The 22,646-nt window shown below is 39.0% G+C and overlaps 1 protein-coding gene across 1 annotated transcript in view; it reads left to right on the top strand.

The window, feature by feature from the left end:
* Window positions 1–22,646, top strand: part of SLC9C2 (solute carrier family 9 member C2 (putative)) — a 91,807-nt gene that overhangs the window by 9,310 nt on the left and 59,851 nt on the right. The window contains exons 5-10 of the mRNA XM_029935068.1: window positions 1,698–1,863; window positions 10,933–11,049; window positions 12,516–12,677; window positions 17,522–17,621; window positions 19,562–19,705; window positions 22,372–22,540. Coding sequence (XP_029790928.1) covers window positions 1,698–1,863; window positions 10,933–11,049; window positions 12,516–12,677; window positions 17,522–17,621; window positions 19,562–19,705; window positions 22,372–22,540 — 858 coding nt within the window. The remainder of the gene's footprint in view (window positions 1–1,697; window positions 1,864–10,932; window positions 11,050–12,515; window positions 12,678–17,521; window positions 17,622–19,561; window positions 19,706–22,371; window positions 22,541–22,646) is intronic.

Raw genomic sequence — 22,646 nt, 5'->3', positions numbered from 1 at the left:
ATGCCCCAGCAATTCTACTTCTGTGTATTTATCAAAGTGAAATGGAAGCTTATGTTTACCCCAACACCTCTGTTTGAGTCTTTGTAGCAGCCTCATTCATAATCTGAAAAGTCTAGAAAGAACTCAAATGTTCCTCAGCTAGTGAATGAATATCACCCAGCAACAAAAAAGGAACAGAGCATTAACAGGCACAACATAGAAGAATTTCAAATGCCTTATGCTAAGAGAGGGAAACCAGACTCAGAAAGCTACCTATTGTATAATTCTATTCATAGACTTTCCTTCTAGCAAAGCCAAAACAGTAGGTTTGGCGAGCAGATCATTTGTTGCCAGGCACTGGGGACAGGGAAAGAAACTGAGTACTAAGGAGGAGTATAAGGACCCTTTTTAAAAAATTTTTAGGTGATGAATCTGTTCTGTTTCTTAATTGTAGTCACAGGTCACATGACTGCATGCATCTGTCCAAACACCTATAACTCCACATCAAAAGAATGAATTTCACTGTATGTGAATTAAAAATAAGTTTTTTTAAAAAATCAAATAGATTTGGATTTATTTTTCACATAGAGTTTTGTACTTTGCATTTGCCATTCTTGATGCTTTTGCTTCTCGTTCAGCCTTCTCAATCAAGTTGAGTCAGTTTTCTTTATTCTTTAATTCCTTCTTGTTTGAGACTGTTACATTCTGTTTCTACTTTTGACGCAGATACTGCTGAATTGCCTATCTGATATGCATTTTCTCTTTCTCTCGTTAACAGAAACTAACTAGATTTTGCTCGGTTTAGAGGTGGACCCAGTGTGAAATATTCTATTTCTCAGCAAGCGGTAGCTGTGCAGGCTCAGGAAATAGTGTGGCTTAATGAAATGTGCACAAAAGTTTGTTGAATGAGGCTTCTAGAAAGCCCTCAATAAGAGGGCCAAATCAACAGGCGTGTGGTTTCTGCCTTTTGTATTTACCTCTCTTTCTGCCTGGAGCCCTGCAGATCAACACCCAGGAAACCAGGAAATGTTTTACACAGAAGCAGAAAGCATTTGCATACCATTTTAAGAACATTTTGATATTGGGAACTATTAAGCCCGAATAACAACAAGAAAGATTAGCGAATAGTTCTTGTAACAGTTAAGATAGGATCTCTTTTGTTCGGAAGGGTTGGTTTCTTCGTGGCAGGTGTTGCGCGTGCAGGCGCACAGAAGCAAGGACGTGAGGATAAAGGAATGAGGGAGGAAAAGAAGAGAGAGTCACAGGATGGGGGCGGGAGGAGCAACATGAGCGGTGCCCATATTGTCGCTTTATTCCTCACAAGCAAGCAGTTTTATGCAGACAGCCACAGCTGTAAACAATCCCGGAAGATTGCCAAAGCTTGAAGCATAATCGACATTCCAAGTCAAGAAGCATGAAGGTCATTTGTACAGTTAACATTTTAACTCAAGTAATCTAACCCTAGAGAAGCTGGGGGGCGGGGGGGGCGGGGCAGCTGCAAGGGTTGAAAGGGCACGAGAACTTTTGCTCAATCGCACTCTCCCTACTGGCTCCTTGCTGCTGCTTCCACAGGCAGGCAACACTGAATTCCTTTTAAAGTTATTTTTCAGAGTAACTGTACAAAATACATAACCAAAATCTGATTCTTATCTAAGTAAATGCAGTCATACCGTCTTTAAATGTTAAATCTAATGCTGTGTTATGAATTGGTTTCACAGGTCTTCTTAATAGGATTGATAAGCTTTGTTGTGGCCTTCAGCATAATTGGATATGTTGTTCTGAAATTCAATAAAGATTCATGGGATTTGCCATCTTGCCTACTCTTCAGCATGATCCTTAGCACTACAGATCCTATTCATTCTGTGAAATCACTGGAAAGTATTGGTATGTCCGATTTATTTCTTTCTCTTACATTGAAGATAGGAGGATACATTATTTTCTTTGGATCTTGTTTTTTGTTTTGTTTTGGTCTTTTTGTTTGTTGTTGTAGTTGTTTTGCCCAAATTGTATATCTGGCAGAGTAGAAATCTGTTATTTTTCTTGGAGATGTAATGCAAATAAGGCAATCCAAGATCTGAGATAAATACACTAATTGTAATCTCAAAGGATTTTTTTCAAGAAGAAAAGTAACCTTTCTAGAAGGTGATAAAAATTAGCATGCTTATTCCATTCCACTGAATTCTAAGCCTAGAAACAGAAACTCTGCCCTACCCCCCATGAAACTTCTCTGAGGCCTCCCTGCCTCTTCTTAGAACTGCCTTCTTTCAAACTAGCTAACGTTAAGCAGATAGTAGAAAGGTGTATGGTTAGTTTAAAAGAAATGAGTAAGATCATAGTTTGGCAAACATGTTCAGTAATAGCTTTTTCCTGGGGTGCCTGGGTGATTCAGTCTGTTAACTATCTGATTCTTGGTTTTGGCTCAGGTAGTGATCCTCTGAATTGTGAGATAGAGCCCTGCACTGTCAGCGCAGAGCCTGCCCCTCTCCCACTCACATGCTCTCTGACTCTCTCTCAAAATAAATAAACTTTTTAAAAAAAGTAATAGCTTATTCCCAAGAGGGTTTGGGGACCGGCAGCACTTCTCCTCTTATTTGTTAAAGGATGATTTCACTTGAAAATATCCCCCTGTTGTCATTTTTTTATTAACACAGTGGTAAAAACACAAAATGGTTAGATGCTTAGGTTTCAGTTTTTGACAAAGAAGTATTTTCCTTCCCAATTTTAAGGTATTGGTTATATTTAGTGGAAATACGTTGCCTTATGATTGGAACTGGAAACCACCAACCTATCCAGCAAGTGATATTCCCAATTTTATACCCACTTACACCTGCAGTTGGGAGAACATAAATTTTTAAGGTGGGAATACCCTAAACTGTCATATTTCTCAAAGAGTCTGATCTTGTTCTCTTTTCTTTCTCTCTATTTTCTAAGTACAGTTTTTTCTTTCTATTTTTCCTTCACCCATTTTTCTCTTTCAGCCATTTGTATTGGCCAGTTGTTTTAATCACCTCATTTTTGCCCTGTTCCCTTTTCTGAAATGCTTGACTGTAAGTGGCTATAACAAACTATAAAGTTTAATTATGTATTGCAGTTTCTGTCTTTTTTAAAAAAGAAGTATAATTGAAAGCCTTCCATTTTTTTACTTTTTAAATTTATTTTTGTTTTTTTGAGGGAGAGACAGCACACACTTGCAGAATGGAGTAGGGACAGAGAGAGGGAGAGAGAGAATCACAAGCTCAGTGTAGAGCCTAACACAGGGTTCGATCTAACAACTTTGAGATCATGATCTGAACCAAAATCAGGAGTCGAATGCTTAATTAACTGGGCTACCCAGATGCCCCAAAGGTCTTCTATTTTTTTTTTTTAAAGAAAACTAGTGAGGGTATTTGGCTTTTAGTTAATATTTTCTTTATGTCATTAATCCTCAAGGTGGTACATGGGTTCTGGATCTAATAACAGTGTTTCCTAATAAGACAAATTTGACTCATTTTGGGCAGGGGCAATAAATATCACTCTTGTTTATTTATGGTGTTGGCAGAGTTACCATATAGGCAATATATGTGAATTAGATAAATGGTTCTTTCTTCAAAACAGTTTACTTCTAATTGTCATAGTAATTTTTTAAGGAAAAATATTTTTTGCCATATGCTTAAAATTATCATAATATGCAAAACTAGTTCCTACAATGCAAATAGTGCTTCTTTTGATGTGGTGCCCTTGGGTACTATACAGTCACCCTGCACAGACTGGATGGCCTGACCTGCTGGGGAAAGTAGTGGATATTTGCCAGAGTCCAGCTCCAGCAGGTCCAGGGTTCTCCTAAAGGATGGACGGTGTCACCGAGAGAGAGTGAGAGAGCCTCGAGTTTCTTTATGATCACCAGGCAGGCATCTCTGCCCTTGTGGCAGGCATTTCTGCTCTGTCTGAATCTCAAGCTTTATTTATGGTGAAAGGTACAAGGACCAGAAAGAGCAGTAAATGATTTCTCATATATAATTTTTACAATTTCCCAGATATAGGTTCTGCAGAAGTTAACAATTCTAGTAGTAATGATTTTTCATTAAAAAACTTAGCTACAGGCACTCATGTTGTCATAGGTTTTTTTTTTTTTTTTTTACAAAACCTCAGGTGTAGCCTTAAGGAAGTGACCTTTAACCAAGAGGCAAACAGCATTGTTTAGTAAAGGTCAGTTTTTTATGAGTAAGTGTCATTAGGCTGTTTATAACTCTAAGATAAAGTTCCCAGAAAAACAGGATTCTAAGGAGACATAATGTCTGCTCTCACAGTCCCAAAGATGATTGATACATTTTATTGCAGTAGTGACTTTTATTTACAAAGGCATCCAGACCCAGAAGGTAGTCAGTTATCAGTTAGATGCTTAGGGGAAAATTATATGTTTCTTGCCTTAGTTGCATTAGGGTGTATCTAGTTTACTCATCTTTTCCCTGACCAGGTGTAATCATGCCTTAGGGACAAGGCAGGGGGACAGGCCACTCCTGACACTAATCAGTAAAGCACTCTGAGGTTTGATGCACAAGCAGAAATGAAAGTTTCAAGAGGGTAGATTTTGGGAGCTGTTTGGGGACAAGAGACCATGCAAACCTGCTGTATCCTTACCAGGAATTTTCACTCTACCGGTGAGTTCAGAGAGCTCCCAATAGATATTCACATGAAAGTGAAAAGGAACTTGTATATTCATTACCTGTTTGAAAAGAATGCATTGGGGTCAAACAATTTTTGCTTTAAAACAAATCTGGAAATTGACAACACAGGACACAACAGATATTGGAAAGGATGCAGAGAAAGGGCAACATTTTTTACTGTTAGTACAAAATTCAAACTGGTACAGCCACTCTGGAAAACAGTATGGAGTTTCCTCAAAAAGTTAAAAATAGAACCACCAGAACCACCCTACAATGCAGCAATTGCCCTAGTAGGTATTTATCCAAAGGGTATAAAAATACTGATTTGAAAGGGCACATGCACCCTGTGTTAATCAACACAGCATTATCAACAATAGCCAAATTACGGAAAGAACCCAATGTCTGTCAACTAGATAAAGAAGTGAGATATAGATATCATGGAATATTACTCAGCCACCAGAAAGAATCTTGCCATTTGCAACAATGTGGATGGAGCTAGAGTATATTATGCTAAGTGAAATAAGTAAGTCAGAGAAAGACAAATATCATGTGATTTTACTCATGTGGAATTTAAGAAACAAAACAGAAGAACGTAGGGGAAAGAACATAGAGGGAGGCAAACTATGAGACTCTTAATTGTAAAGAAGAAACTAAGGGTTGCTGGAGCAGAGGCCGGTGTGGGGATGAGCCCAACTGGCAATGGTATTAAGGAGGGCACTTATTAGGATGAGCACTGGGTAAGTGATGTAAGTGATGAATCGCTAAATTCTACTCTGGAAACTAATATTAAACTAAATGTTAACTGACTAAAATTTAAATAAAAACATGAAATATTTAAAAAAACCCAACAAATCTGAAATAGGACCTTGTAAAGGAATAAAACAAAGTTTTGGTATGATCTCAAGTGAGTAAAAAGTTTGTATACTTAGAAAAAGACTTCAACGTGAAGGTTGTATCTGAGCTGTGAAACTGTAGGTGGTTTTTGTTTTATTCTTTCCTTTTCCACATTTTACAGTGAATTAGTGAATGTAAGTTAGTTCCACATCACGGGGGAGTAATTCTTGTGGTATTTTGTCATTAAACACAACTACAAGGCAAACTCAATGCTTCATCCTTCAGACCTGGTATTTTACTTGTCCTAGGTTGGGTCACTGAATGTGAGGGAAGCATGAAAGGATTTCATGAGCAGCTAAATCAAATGTGCTAATAATCTCTCCCCTGTTTAACCAGCATTTTTTGTGGATTCTGTCTCAAAAGCTGCTAGCAATGAGTAGTAAATTGAATATTGGTTAGCAAGCCTCTTGGGAGCTTCCCAGGTGCAACTGAAACTGACCCCGATATGCAAAGGGGAGGGAGAGACTGAAGAAAGAGTCAGGTTGGTAGGTGGCAGTTTTTATAAGCCAAAGAGACTTACATACAAGGCTTTCTTGGGCAGCAACAAGAAGAAAACATTCCTGCACCTGCACTCCACTTCTTAAGATTTATGTATTAGTCTTAACAGAGTCCAGTCACATATACCATGTAGGGCTTCTTAACACCACACCACTATCTCAAGTCTATGTCCTTGGATCAGACTCTGGGAGCAAGAAAGACATTCCAGATGCAGGGGAGGGACTAATCACTCAGGTCCCACTCAACGGGTCAACTGCTAGTCATATCTTCTTGATGACCTTCCCAACAACAAGAGGGTTATAACTTGTCTTGCCATTTGCTTTCTTTATTGGCTACAACAACGGAGCAAGAAGAACAGAAATAAACAGCCTGACTATATTGATCCACAGTCAGACACTGAGTAATTAGAATTCTATTATACAGAATTATATAATTACTAATTCTGTATAATACTGTATGGATATCCTATCATTCAGGAGACTTTGGGAAAGATGGATAGCATTATGAATATTCTGATGTTTTATATCCTCAGATCAAACATGGGAAAGAAGAGGTTTTCTTTCTTTTAAAGTACATATAGTATACTAGAAATAATAATAATCCCCCAGACATACATATTTAATTATGATGTATTTAAAAAACACCAAAAGAAAAAAATTAGAATTTTAATCAGACCCAGTTCTGTTTGGATTAAAAAAAAATGTCACTGATCATTTTGAATTTTGATGCAATGGATTATATTAAACAGATGCCTTTAGAAAATGTGTAGCTTTGCAATCCTTTCTATATCAATTTGTAGTTTTATTAGCTACATAATGTACTATTCTGTGTCATATGTTTTTAACTTTGGGGGTTATGTCAGCTCCACGAACTTATCATGGACCCTGGGTCCCTGTGTTTACATATTCCTGTGGATCAGGGAAGAAAAACTCTTGAAGGAGCAGAGGGAGCAATCCGTCTCATGTTTGCCACAGCCAGAGTGGAGAAATCTCATAATTCACGGGACATCAAGTAGAGGCCTTAGTAGCAGGGAAAATATGGTTTAAACGAAAGGCTGCTCTTGTACCCTATAGCAAAGCCTAAAAGCAAGTTGCAAATGGTTAAGCTATTTTTAAGTAATAACTGCATTCTAGGACAAGAATATTTATAGGAATACAAAAATATATGGCACCTTATAAGGTAAAATACATACTCCTGTCATCTGTAATAAAAAATTAGCAAGCATGCAAAGGAGCAGGAAAATACGAGTCATAAAAAGTACAAAATATTGAGTAGAAACAGATGCAGTAATGAGGCAGATGGTAGAAGTAGTAGACAAAAACATTAAAGCAGTTATTGGAACTCTATTCTATATGCTCAAAAAATTAGAGGAGGATTAAGGCCAGAGTAAAATGTACTCCTACCAGCTTATAAGAGCCCATTGTTAAATAATCATGAATTCTACGAGCTGGTTGTTAACCATCAGTAATTTCAAATTGGCTATGGTGGAGGTATTTACACATAGAATCGACAAATGCTACAAATCAGGTGTTTTTGTTTTTGTTCTAATTTTGGAGAGGTGGTTTGTCATCATACCACCGGCAGATATAAAAAAAAAAAAAAAAGCCCAAATCTGGGCACCTGCGTGGCTCAGTGGGTTAAGCATCCAGCTTCGGCTCAGGTCATGATCTCACAGTTCGTAGGTTTGAGCCCCGTGTTGGGCTTTGTGCTGACACCTCAGAGCCTGGAGCCTGCTTTGGATTTTGTGTCTCCCTCTCTCTCTGCCCTTCCCTCTCTCACTCTCTGTCTCTCAAAATAAAATAAAGACATAAAAGATTTTTAAAAAGACCTAAATCAAACTTTTAGAGGTGAAAAACACATATCTAAGGCAAAAATTCCACAGGATGGAAGTAGAAAATTTTACAGCCACAGATTTCAAGCTGTTCAACCTACCATGAACCCAAGAAACATAAAACTACACTATTACATATAAAAATCAAATTCCTAAAAGTTTCTTAAAGGCAGACAGAAGGGAAAAAGAGACACATCATATACAGAGGGACAAAAATAATAATGACTTCTTGTCAGAAACTATACAAGTGAAAAGATGGTGGAATCTTGTTTTCAGTGGACTCTGTCTCCTTTCCTCCCAGACTCTTGCAGTTCAGTCCTTTGGCTTCAGCTCTTCTTTGAGAGATGAAGGTGGGAAGTATGGAGCACCCTACTTCTCTGCTATTGTAATGCCCAAGATTTCAATATCACCCCCAAAAACCAGAGACCACCAGGGAGACCGAGTCACACATGCAAAAGCAAAGGGCAGTTTTATTATGGCTTAGGCTCGCCGGGCCTAAGTTCGGTCTCACAGCTTTCACCAGCGCAGTGGATCTGTGCTGAGAGCCCCCAGCAAGGGCTGAGTAGGGTTTTTCTGGGGTTTGGGAAAGGGGAGTTACAGGAAATTGTGACATCCAATCATCATTGTATAACAGCATTGGCAGTAACTAACCATCCACACTGTTCAGAGTGTTCGTTACTTTTGGCGGGACCCAATTACAACATTTAGGGTATCTTTGAAATTAACCAATTACAGAGCAAGTTCGGGGTCTTATTCGGTGACTATCGGGTTAACTTTAACATTAGGTCACAGGGTCCTATCTAAAGTTCCCATCTGCAGGCCTCCCCCTTAGGAATGTGGAGAGTGGTAGCTGGCCTTCCCTGATTGGGTGTTGCGAAGGTGGTCTCTCTTGCTCTAGTTTCGGGGAACTGAAACCTAGGCCTTCTAGATCAGAGGGGAAACTTAAAGCCTGTCATGGGGTCTGTTTGGTTTAGCCTTACACTATGTCGGCCAGGATGTTTTTAAAGTACTAAACCATGCTCTTTTAAAGTACTAAAAAAGAAACGAAATAATAAAATAATAAAATATAAGTACTGAACCATGTCCTAAAAGTACTAAAATAAAAACTTAGAATTCTCGGTGGAAATATATTTGAAAAGCAAAGGTAAAATACCTTCTTAAACATACTGAAGCTAAAAGAATTTATCACCAGCAGACCCGTGCTATAAAAAGATGATAAAGGAAGTCAGGCAGAAAGAAACTGGTATCAAATGGAGATTTGGTTCTACATAAAGGAATGGAAAGCCCTGTAATTAGTAAACATATGGAAAATACGACTTTTTTCTTATTTTTATTTTTATTTATTAGAAAAAATCTTTTTCTAATGTTTATTCATTTTTTGAGAGACAGAGAGAGACAGAGCACGAGCTGGGGAGGGGCAGAGAGAGAGAGGGAGACAGAGAATTCGAAGCAGGCTCCAAGCTCTGAGGTGTCAGCACAGAGTGGGGCTTGAACTCACAAACCATGAGGTCATGACCTGAGCCAAGTCAGCCACTTAACTGACTGAGCCACCCAGGTGCCCTTGACTTTTTTCTTATTTTTAAATCTCTTTAAAATATAATATTTAAAACAACGGGTTTTATTTATCTGCTTCTCCATTAATTATGTGTGGCTTCTGCTCTCAGGGTCACAAGTTGGCTGCTAAAGTTCCAGCCATCACATCCACGTTTTAGGCAAGGAGAAAAGAAAAAGGGCAAGGGACAGAGAGATGCTCCTTTCAACCAAGTCACTTCTCCCTCCAAGAAATTTCCCCGCAGTCCAACTTGGTAACTTCCCTTGTATCTCAGTGGCTACTCTTGGAAGTCCAGAATGTGAGAAGTAGTCAGTTAGCTGGCTGCAGTGCCACCTTGGATAAAACCAGTTTTGTCACCGGGAGCGGAGGATGGATACTGGTTGAGCAAGTACTAGTCACTATCACCCTACTACTCATAAGTTGTATATCACCAAGCAATTAGTTTGATTACATTTTCCCTAACCTTAACTGCTTGTGAATGCCAAGTGCCAGTAAGATTTTATGCTGACTTTTTGAATTTTAAAAACGTTTTTGAAATATAATCCACATATCATACATATCATCCTAAAGTGTATAATTCAGTGGTCTATCATATATTTACAAAGTTAAACAACCATCATCACCATCTAGTTTTAGAGCTTTTTTTTTTTTTTTTTTGAGAGAGAGAGACAGAGCACACGAGCAGGGGAGAGGGGCAGAGGGAGAAAGAGGGAGAGAGAATATCTTAAGCAGACTCCACACTGGGCATGATTTCATGATCATGAGATCATAACCTGAACTGAAATGAAGAGTCAGATACCTCACTGACTGAGCCACCCAGGCGCCTCTAGAGCATTTGTATTACTATCAAAGAAATCTCCTGGCCATTAGCAGTCACATCTAATTCCCCTGTTCCAGGCCTCTGGGAACCATTAATCTATTTTCTGTCTAAAAATTTGCCTATTCTTAGCATTTCATACAAGTCAAACCATACAACATATGTTTCTTGTGTTTGTCTTCTCTCACTTTCTATAATGTTTTCAAGGTTGATCCATGCTGTAATGTGTATCAGTCAGGACTTCATTCTTTTCTGTGGCTGGAGAATTCAATTGACTATTACAAATAATGCTGCTATGAACATTCATGTACAAATTGTGTGGACATAGGTTTTCAATTCTCTTGAGCCTATGTCTAGAAGTAGAATCACTGGGTCATCCTTTGTACTTATTTCTAAAATGTGAGTTTTATGGAGTCGAATGATTTATGTTTATTCAAGCTAAATAATGTGTCACGCTGAGAAGCATTTTATTTCATTCTAAAACTCAAGCATGGTTTGAGGCCATGGACACTTCAGAGAATGCTATTGTCATGTTCCCCTGTCATTGGAGACATAAAAGAAGCACGTGGAGAAATTAAAAAACGATGACTGTGGTTGTCTTACAGACACATCCCAATATGGCTGTTTTCTTTTTGTCTGGCATATCCCTTCTCTTCTATTTTTGTGTTTCCTGTGCAAGAGCATATTTTAATGTACCAAATTATATTTCCTTTTCCAGGCATTTCCAAAATGTACACTGACATGATAAGAGGAGAATCAATGATAATTTGTGGCTTCACATCCATATTTTTTGGATTTTTTCGGAGCACCTCACTCCACATTTCCACGTTTAGAGGTAGGAGCATTTATTTTCTAAGATGTGAGTGCATTATTAAAAAATGTTTATTTATTTATTTGGAGAAAGAGAGAGTAAGCATGCATGATAGAGAGGGGCAGAGAGAGGGAGGGAGAGAGAGAGAATCCCAAGCAGGTTCCACATTGTCAGCACAGAGCCCAACAAGGGGCTTGATCTCCTGGACAGTGAGATTGTGACGTGAGCTGAAATCAAGTGTTGGACGCTTAACCGACTGAGTCCCCCAGGCGCCCCTCCTCTGCGTGTTTTCTAAAATCATTCTTCTATGATGCATTTCAGTTCACACTGAAATTAAAATACATTTAAGATGTCTTTACTGCATTTTCTATATTTTACTTTTGACCCAATTAAAATAGCATGTCAGATAACAAGAAAATAATTACCATATATATGTTTTCTTGGACAGTAAAGAGGAAAGAATGGTAAAGAAATGATTTACTTTCTCTCCCCACCACACACAAATCACCTGGCTCAAAGTAACTTCTTTCCTGGATCAATCTGGACCTCAATGAGCGGATATTAAGAATTGATTAGTGGCATCTGGGTGGCATAGTGGGCAGAGTATCTGACGGTTGATCTCAGGGTCATGAGTTCAAGCCCCATGATGGGTGCGGGGCCTACTTAAAAAAAAAAAAGAATTGTCTTCATCCTGGATTTGAGCCTGATGGTGAAGGCACGGTCAGTCCTAGAAGTAATACCAGATTCATGTGGTTCAAGGTCACGGGATATGGAACATGTTCCTTTGCTAGTTTTTTAGATGTGGTGCTAGTTCAAAAGAAAGGGGGGAAATCCTAGCATGAAAGGGGGAAAGGTACCTTCCTGAACTATTATGTGATACTTTTAAGAGGAGAGAGGTGCTAAAAGGAGAAAGAAATATTGCTGATAAAGAGGGGTTTGCAGTGCTTCTCAGTGGGGAGCTATAGACATTTGGGGTGGGACAACCTTTGTTATTTAGGTCTGACCTTGACACTGACAGACACCTGCTCACTAACTCTCACTGTTGCCCTCAGTTTTGGTGACTATGGAAAATGTCTCTTTTCCATTTCCCAAATGACCTTGGGCTGGGGGTCACAAATGGACTTCAGGCTGGTGGGGCCCCTGGATGTTATTTGCTTGACCCTAACATAGTTTGTAAAAAAAATGAATTTGGATGTCATTTGGTCAGACATTCACTCTCCAGTTGGTCACAGGCTCTTCACTTGCCTGCCTTCTGAGGACATTTGAGTCTGCTATCCCTGGGTAAGCAAACCTCAAACTACAAACCATTAGGGAAATGTAACTCCAGACTGTCTGTTTTGCCAGGCTTTCATGAAACTGCCCCTTGCTGAAGGACAAGGTCCCCATTCAAAATCTCAAAAGCAAATCAAAGTGCACAGACCCAAATGCCATCAATGAAAGAAATGAAAGTTAATATTCGCTTTCTGTTCTTACTTATTTTCTTTTTGTAGAGTTACATGTAATCATGGGCCTCTGCTGGGACATATTTGGAAGCATAATATGTGGATATTTGTGTGCGAGAATCATTCAGCTTGTATTGACTGACCTCTTTAACGATACAATAACTAGTGTCGTTCTTTGCATTTCAATGGTGTACCTGACCTTCTACATTGGTGAGAAAGAAACGAATACAAAGAAATGCTGTCCTCAAAGTGAATTTTATGTACTTTTGTTTTTCATTGGTCTTGAATCAGTTGCTCTTCCCAACTGCTTGCCCCTGTTGCAGCCCCTCTGTGTGTCTTGTCATGTTATCCTTCTGCTACTTCTAGCGGTTTCCTCGTCTCTCTTAGCATCTCCTTAATTTCAACCCCCGTCCCTTCCCTTTGCAGTCTTTCTTTATGTAATTACTCTCTTGCTCTTTTTTCTCTTAATGATTAAAAAAATTTTATTTTGAGAGAGAGAGAGAGAGAGTGAGGGAGGTGCAGAGAGAAGGGAAGAGAGAAAGAATCTAATCCACCAACCACAAGATCATGTCCTGAGCCAAAATCAAGAGTCAGATACTTAACCTCCTGAGCCACCCAGGTACCCCTCTCTCGTTCTTTTTTAAACTTACCCTTTAACCTTACATTTAGTCTCTGGCAGTCCCCTGGAAGGGGAATGAGCACTGAGCTGATTCCTGCTCTGACCCTTAGCAGCCCACCTCTAAAATAAGAGAGCGGGAGAGATGCTCCTAAGGTCTTTGTAGCTGTCTTTCATTCCATGGGCTCCAAACTGAGGGGACTGTAGGATGCCGCCCTCACCAGAGGCTAGGAGGCAGCAGAGTAGAGGGGGAAATCAGGTAGGCATACCTGTATCTGGAAGAGAAGCAGGAGAGTGGAATAATCATAGGAGTCAAAGAGCCCAGCACTGGTAGACCTGCAATAATCATCTGCTAGTTTAGTCCAGTGAGATTGGCAATTCAAGTGTTTTACTGGCCTGATTGAGCTAACCAGTCCCCAAGAGACATAGCAACTGCACTGAGACAGTCAAATCCTGCTTCTGCTCTCACCCTGCACACTGGGGCTACTTCCACCCATGAAAGACCTCAGGTATCAAGAGCTTTATTACTCTTGTCATCCCCAGGTACCTAAAAATGCTGCTTTCTCTCTAGGTAGATTGCCACCTAGGACTTGCTGACTGCCCTGAATCAGTAAAAATACAGAAGGTATTCACTGAAGGGTCATTTCCTTCAGATTTCCAGTTTCCTTTTGTTTTTGTTTTTTTTCCTCCCTGTGAAACTTTTATGGACGCCTTAAATATCTGGAGGAAATAATTTAAAAATTGGTATTTCCATCTTCCACCAGACCATGAGTTCCTTGACATGGAGGCTGTCTCTTTTTCATCTTTTTGTTTATCCTCTTTTCTGTGTTCTCCCAGCCGAGCCCAGTGCTTTCTATATGTCTGAAAGTAATTTAACACCTGTTGGTTGAATAAACCAGTACTAGGCCTTGAGGAGAATTCAACCACCACCTTCACAATTTATTAGCTTGTTGACCTTGGGATATTACTTAAGCTCTCTAAGCTTTAGTTAGTTTCCTCATCTATAAAAGTGATGTAGAAACACCTAATTTATAGGGGAACTACCGACACTAAGGAGATAACGCATGTTATGTGACTTGCTCATGCTGTTAGGCTGGAGATAGCCCTTAGCCGTTTGCAAGAGCTGATGGTACACATCTCTTTCACGACTCTGTTCAGGTGGCGTCATGTTGAAATTGGTCATGTTGCGAGTATTTACACCATGGAAATTGGCAGACGCTGTTCATCAGGCACTTTTTAAACTTGTTTAACCTCCAGAGAGCTGCTTTTAAACATTTGCCAGCTCACCACTGGACTCAAGTTAAGGCAGCCAACAAATGTTGGTTCCCTTCCACCTTCCCTCTGAAGGAGGGAGGGGCTTCTGGTCCCTGCTTGGGAGGCCTGGACTAGATTGTCCTGTGCAGTCTCAGAAGAAACCACTGCTGAGGGAACCTTGATGTTGGACCTCTAGCCTCCAGAATGGTGAGGCAATAAATTCATGCCGTCTGAGAGAGTTTGTGGTACTCTTGCTATAGCAGCTGCAGGAGACCAATACCTCTCCCTCCTCCATTGCACTTTCCTCTGCTTCAGGGATTAGAAACCTCTTGGGCAGTCCTTTACTTGTATATTTAATAATTTCCTGACAGCAAAAATGAGTGATACACATGTTATCACAAGAAGTTCCATTGCCAGAAATTCCATTGCTAAACACAGATAAAATTCTAATTCACACATTCTCCAATGTTACATTTCTGTCATGTTATCTAATTTTGTTATTTTCCCCCTTCACTAATAAGCACTCAGTTAACTGGCTTAAGTCCATGGAACATCTGATTGAGGTTAGTGTGTTACCCTCTTTGAGCACATACAGTAATTTCCATTTTTGTCTCTATCGTGTTCGGATCATAAAACCTGGGCCTTGAGAAATAACGTGTATGAAACATCCATTCTTTTCCAAGAAACAAAACAAAACAAGTGGCTCAGACATTGCTTCACAAAAGACACAATGCTTCTGGAACATTGTTGGTTGACAGGTAGTAAGAACAGTTGGAAATATTCTTCTATTAGCCCATGGAAGAAAGTTTTAATTTAGGACACAAAAGACACTTTAAGAGTCAGTGTATAATTCTCAAAACATGGTAGGTTTTATAAAAGTGTAAGCCAGAGGTGTACCAAGAGAGGGGCTTATTCTAAGCCTGAGGAATATTATATCAAGTGATGTTATTCAGAATTTCTGGGGAATGAAGATAATAAAGAGCAGACAACATTTAGTTCGTCTCCTTGTTTTAAACTCTCTACAAACAATGCATCTCCTTCTTGCCGGTGCTGACGCTCTCCAGTATATCTTCGCTATTTTCATTGGTCTAGATTACAGATGTCAGAGGTCTCTGTCATTACCCGGATATATTTTAGTTAGAAGACATCCAGTCTTGGGGTATCTGGGTGGGCTCAGTTGGTTAAGCGTCTGACTTTGGCTCAGGTCATGATCTCATGGTTTGTGAGTTTGAGCCCCACTTCAGGCTGTGTGCTGACAGCCCAGAGCCTGGAGCCTGTTTCAGATTCCCTGTTCCCTTCCCCCTCTGTCTCTGCTTCTCCCTAGTTCTCACTGTCTCTCTCAAAAATAAATAAACATTTAAAAAAATTTTTAAAAATCCAGCCTTGAATCCTGGTACATTTAGGAGGAAAAAAATCCTTTTGGTTCTCCTTTTAGGGGGAGGTTCACTTTTTCTAAACCAGAGAGAGGGAGAGAGAGATTGAGAGAGCCACGTGTTCACAGCATCAATTCTCTGTGATGGTTTTTTTCCATTGAGTCAGAAAAACTATAAATATAGGGTTCATGCTGATTAAAATTACTTTCTTTATTACATGGTCTATGACTTTCCCCCTTCAGAATATTTAAAATACTATTGAACATAATAGCATTTATATTTTTATAAAAATTTCATCTAATTATAAAAGTATGTTTATTGCAGAATTTTGGAAAAATTCTGAAAAGTCAAAGAAGAAAAAATATCACTAATAAACCTATGTTATAAATTAGACCATGGATACATTTTGGTATATGTCCTCAGCCTTTGAAAAAAGTACATATAAATACACATACATATATTAATGTGTGCCTTCATACTATGTAATCCTATAACATTGGGATTATATGAAATAAGAGGACATCAATTTTAAATAATGTCATTTACTGGTTTCCTCACAGCAGATGTTGTCTCTAAGGACTGTCTATTACTGAGAAAGATGAGCTTTAAAATCCAGTAATACTGGAGCACCTGAATGGCTCAGTTGGTGAAGCATTTGACTCTTGGTTTTGGCTTAAATCATGATCTCACAGTTCGTGGGCGTGAGCCCCTCGTGAGCTGTCAGCACAGAGCTTGCTTGGGATTCTCCCTCTCCCTCTCTGTGCCCCTCCCCTGCTCATGCTCTCTCTCTCACTCTCAAAATAAATAAATAAACATTTAAAAATAAAATAAAACAAAATCCAGTAATAGTAATTATAGGGAAGGGGAATTAAGATTTTGAGAGACAGTTTCCCTTTCCTCACACTTCTGAGCACTACCGGTTTTACTGTCATTTGTTATTCATATTAGATAAGAAGGTAAAAAGAAATCTAGGGGTGCCTGTGTGGCTCAGTCCATTGAGCATCCAACTTCTGCTCAGGTCGTGATCTTATGGTTTGTGCATTCGAGCCCCGCTTCAGGCTCTATGCCGATGGCTCAGAGCCTGGAGCCTGCTTCAGATTCCGTGTCTCCCCCCCCGCCCCCCCGTCTCCCCCACCCCTGCTCATTCTCTCTCTCTTTCTCTCAAAAATAAATAAATGTTAAAAATTTTTTAAAAATCTAAAGTGGACTGAAGTGATTAGATAAACCTAAGGAATAATAAAATCCTCTTCAAATAAACAGTATTAATTTACTAAGCAGTAAAGTGGATGTATAAAAACAATGGCATAATAATAATGACTATCATATATTCATTGGGGTTTTTTTTTATTTACAAGGGTGCCAAGCACTTTGCATGTTATTTAATTCTTACAACAACTCTGAGACATTATTCTTTTAAACCCATTTTACAGATGCAAGGGTGCTAACAGAGACCAAGGAGGTCACATTCTCAGAGCAATCAGGTCTGCCTTGCTCCAAAGTGCTTCAGATTTCTGTGTCTATTATTTATCAGGCATGCACTTGCTTACATATTATGGATGGCAGCTTCTGCACTACAACAGCCGAATTGAGTAGTTGCAACAGGGACCGTGTGGCCTACAGAGACTAAATATTTACTGTATGATCCTTTACAAAAAAGTTTGCCCGCCCCTGATCTACAGGATTAGGCCAATCCCTTGAAGCAACTTTCCAAGAAACACAACTCTTCAGTTTCTCACCAATTCTTCTTAAGATAAAGTACCTCGCTGTGCAGATTTGAATGCAACTAATTTTATTCATTTTTTTCTCCTCAGTGGAATTTTTGGCAATGTCAGGAATGGTTGCGCTAGTCACTGTAGGACTGAATTTAGATTCCTTAAGCTTTAAACCGAAGATGGAGTTAACAATTACTAAGTAAGTCTCCTATTGTATACTGGGTATAGATATCATAGAGGTTTAGTGCTTAAGTGGTTCTTCCTTCTTGGACTAATTTCATAACTTTTGTCTACCATTTAATTTTGAGCTTTATTGTTACCAGTTACATTTGAAGGAACTTAAGGTACCAACAAATGTCATCGATTGGTATTCTTTTTATGAGTAACGTATCCATGGCTCAGAAGCTGTGTTCTTTTTATGTATAACTTTTTGATAATTTATTTTGAATTGTGGGAAGTTTAAAAAAAATACTTCATTCCTTTGTTTCTTCCATAAAGTCATGAAAGACAACATCTTAATATGGGGAGCGCTGGGAAAGAAAAGTAGTGAAAAGAGGCAACACTTGCAAAACTCTTCCTTGCCTTCTACATTTGGTAATGCAAGGTGTCATATGAACAGCTCTGGACCGAGGGAAAAACCATTTGCTGTCTTCTCAGATAAATGAATTAGTGGGTCCCGTAGGTTGACTCCTTCCTGTCTGAATGTGGAGATTTTCCTGAACTCAGTCATGTCTGTCTGTCATGCTATCATTATAAATCACTCGTTATTACTCATTTAATTGTTTATTCTTGCACGTATTAAACCAGTCTTTTCTTAGTGTTTACTGTGGCCTGAACACTGTATCTTAGGTTTGAAGCTTTGTAAGTAAGTCTCTTCTCAGGAGGCACTCATTGTTAAGTGGTGTGCATGTTTCTATAAGATGCTAATATGTGTGAATAATTTTACATATTTATTGGGACCCTAATATAGAAGGCATTTTTCAGGTCTTATGGTAACACTTGAAAAAATATTCTCCTCAGTTATTGCATCATTTCTGAATTTCAGAAAACTAAGCTTTGGGGTAAGAGGTCCCCCACCTACCCTTTTTATCTCTGAGCTCTGAATCTAATGAATCAAGAGCCGGGATTCAGATAGAGAGTCAGACCATTTGCTTAATCGGGGAAATGCAGTGTCAGAGGACATGGTTTCCATCTGCAGCCAAAATGAGGCTTCCTAAAGGCTTCTTTCCAAGTGCAGATCTTGAGACCCACCTCTAGGAAGACTGGTTTGTGGGATAGACACACTTGCCTTGTTAGCTGAAAGGGAAAGCCCTAATGGAGGAAGGCCCGAGAGCAAGTGGGACTTGAGATCTGCCTGTAGAAGTCAGACCTGGCTTGGGTGCAGATATGTTACTGCATGTGCCTTAATAGCCCTGTGCCTCAACACTGTGTTCTGCTCCGCTCAGTAAGAATCCTTGGGGGAGGGGCTATGTGTGTAGCTGTTTGGAAAGCAGTATGGGTGATTCTAAGTCACTTGTCTGCTTCCGAACGACGGTGGTATAGAGGATTGATTGGCACTGTAGGAATTCAGAGGAGGATCACTTCCAACGAGAGTGCTTAGGATGAAGAACATGGGATCAGAGTTAACCTTACAAGATTTTTAGGAATTCAGTAGATGAGAAGCAGACAGGAGAGACTTTCAAGGTAAGAGACTTTCAGGAAAATCATGAAGGGAGAAATCCTTCAGAGGACTCTGAGATGATCCAGTCAGCTATCAAAAAGTCAAGGTTAACCAGGTGGATCTGGGACTAGCTGTGGGCAGCCCCAACAGTCTGATATGATGCCAGCTAATCTCAGCAAAAGTGCCACATCACCAACTGAAGGACGGGGTGGAGATCCTTAGTTTTCTGCCTTGCTCTTACAATTCTCCTATGAGAAGCAGCCTGTGGACATTGGTGTGATGAGGGGATTGGAGTATATGGAGCTGGGTATATTTTAATTCCAACAATATACTCTTAAATATTGACCATAACAGTGATGGAGGCAAGGACCTCTGCTAAGACAAGAATGATAAACATGTGATACATGCTTTTATGTGAAAAGGCAACTATCTAAATAAACACATTGCTTAAAATGTGGTTGATTTTCCATTCATCCTAGGTTCTTAATAATGTTTTCAACTATATACCAACATTTAATATACACTTTCTTTGGCATTGTAATTGGATGTGGAAAAAACAGCTATTTGGGATTTCACACTATAGTTTTCATGTTCATCTTATTTGCAGCAGTGAATTTTGGAAGGTAGGAATTATATTTTAAAGTTTGCTTATTGGACTTAGGTTCTTAAGCCCAGAATTAGAATTGGAAGGTGGTGGGTGAGGGCAACAAGAGCTCTCCGGATGTGGAGCCAGAAAACCTGTGTTGTTGTCAAAGTCCTGCCAATAACTTGCTATGCGATTAGGGGAAGTCTGTTTACTCTTCCGAGTTTCATCAGGAAAATGAGAAGGGGCAAGAACAGTGGCATCAGCGCCTCTCATGAACTTGATAGAAATGCAAATTCATGCACCATCCCAATGTACTGAATTACATCTCTGGAGGTGAGATCCAGGAAAATGTTTCTACATGTTTGTTAATGGCTGAGCGACACTGGACCTGATTAATGACTCCTAACATATTTGTTGACTTTCATCCTCATTTATTATCATCTATAGCTATGATAAAGCCATTTATTAAGCCTTTACCATGTACATTATGCCATTAATACTAATACAACCCTATGAAGTAGGTTTTACTGAGTCATTTCACAGATGAAGTCCAGGGAGGTTAAAAACTTGCTTAGAGTTACCCAATTTGAAGGGCAGAATTGGGGTTTAAACTTGATTCACATGAGCACGTTTTCTCTCAAATGCCATTGGCCATTCATGCCAGTTGTGTCTTCAGTAAGAATTCATGACAGTGTCTCTGAAAACGCTGTCTTTTCCACTTAGGATAGGACTGGCCAACGAGCTTACTTTATAAGATGTTCTCATGGGACCTTACTTTTGCTGACCCTGAGGTCACTGCACGCCTCTCAGTCACTCTCACACAGAAGGATGTGTATGCAATTTATGTCTCTTTCTACCATGGAGGCTCATGTGTGAGTTGAGATTGGTCATAGAACGTGATGAAAGATAAATGGTTTTTTGTACATTGTTCGACTCTGCTACACATCTGGCATCTCATTTCATTTCGTAACAACACTAGCAAATGAGAATTTTATACATGAAGAAACTGGCCAACAAAGGCCAAGTACCTTGCTCAAAGTCAAATGGCTGGAGAGTACCAGAGATTCCACCTCCCTAGAGGAGAGGCTTTAAAGGAAGGAGTCAACCTAAGGGACCCACAAAGTATGGGTGAGCTTTCCAGAAGGGACTTGAGAAAAACATTTTAGAGGATGTGCCAAACTAAGACCTGAACATAATTATTGCTAACATGTATTGAGTGCTGACAACATTCAAAACATCATGCTAAGCCCTAGGAATGTTGCCCCATGTAACTGAATCTTCACAATAATCTTCTAAGGCAAGTACAATTATTATTATTATCTTCACTTTACAGTTGATAAAATTGAGGCTTAGAGAGGTTAAAGAACTCGTTTAAGTTTACACAGTTAGTAAAAGAAGCCTAAATTTGAGCCCTGGTAGATTAACTCCAGAGCCTTTGCGACACTACCTTTCTGGTTTTGGTTATCAGGCAATGGTGTGAGTGGTTACATTTTGGCTGGACTTGATGGTGTTTCAGAGAAAGATCATTTAGTAAGGCTGAAAAGTTTGGTGAGAATTGCTGTGCAAAAGGTTTAAATGCAAGGCAGAGGAGTTTGCCCAACTTCATTATATACATTATAGATAGTAATTGCAGATTTTCTGCTTCTCAGTGATAGGAATGCTCTAAACTGTCTTGTGAAATTCCCATCTGAGTAACTGATACACAATATATTTTTTGAGTCTAAGAACATGTCAGTTTTATTTCTACTGAAATCTCATTTGAGGCTTAGTACTGATATTCTTTTGATGCAGATCCCCTAAAGATAGATTCTAAATTTTTGGGACATAGTCTTATAGAAAAATGATCTGTAGCCACTTGTGGTGAGCATAGCATAAGAATAGGGTTGTTGAATCACTATGTTAATAGTGGCTCCACTATTGTGAGTTAACTATTCTCAAAAAGAAAAGAAAAGAAAAGAAAAACGATCTGTAGAGAAATAGGCACACATTGAAATTATTTATGTGATGTTTAATTTATAATTCTCATGGAAGCTCAAGAAAAATTTGATTAGGCTAAGTTTATTAATGTGTTTACAATAATTCTACTTTCTGGCCATCATCTGCGTGTCTTCTTAGCCTCATTTCTGATCTAGTCATGGTCTTCCAGGGATTAGATGAGCTTGTCCATGTTATTTGAAGAAATTTCTCTCAGAAATATACTACCTAAATCCAAATAAGTGCCCAAAGTATTAATGATAATTCCTTATATTTATATAAAACTTCTAGCACCATTTTTAAAAATTTTTTATGTTTTATTTATTTTTGAGAGAGAGAGACAGTGTGAGCAGGGGAAGGTCAGAGAGAGAGAGGGAGACACAGAATCTGAAGACAGGCTCCAGGCTCTGAGCTATCTGTCAGCACAGAGCCTGACATGGGGCTCAAACCCACGAACCGTGAGATCATGATCTGTGCTGAGGTCAGACACTCAACCAATTGAGCCACCCAGGCACCCTCTAGCACTGTTTTTTTGAGATTTGAGTATTATATGCAAGATTTAGACAGTAGATTTGGTTCATCCCCGAAGAGTTGAACAACTTATCAATAAACTGAATTATTTTCTCTTTCCTGAAAAAAAATTTCTATGAAATTTAGTTTTTAGTAGTGTCCATCAAGAATAACATTAATACATAAGGTGCGATGAAAAAAATGTTTTTCTCTCCGTAGGTTGCTTACTACTGTGTTAGTGAGCCCTCTTCTAAGGCAGATAAGTTATGACTATAACTGGAGATGGGGACTTGTTATAGCATGGTCTGGAATTAAAGGAGTTTTTAGTTTACTCTTGGTGCCTGGCATTCATAAACTGGCTAATCACAAAACAGAATCGCCACAAATGGTAGGAAAAATAATCTCAATTATTTATATTTATTCATTTTGTTTATTTTGTAGCACTTGTTAAAGTACCCAATAATAAAGTTAAGCATTTAAAAATTTTTTAAAAT

The sequence above is a fragment of the Suricata suricatta genome, chromosome 3, assembly GCF_006229205.1.
Source record: "Suricata suricatta isolate VVHF042 chromosome 3, meerkat_22Aug2017_6uvM2_HiC, whole genome shotgun sequence".
NCBI lineage: Eukaryota > Metazoa > Chordata > Mammalia > Carnivora > Herpestidae > Suricata > Suricata suricatta.
The sequence above is the reverse complement of the archived record's forward strand: the minus strand, read 5'-3'. Positions and strand labels throughout refer to the sequence as shown.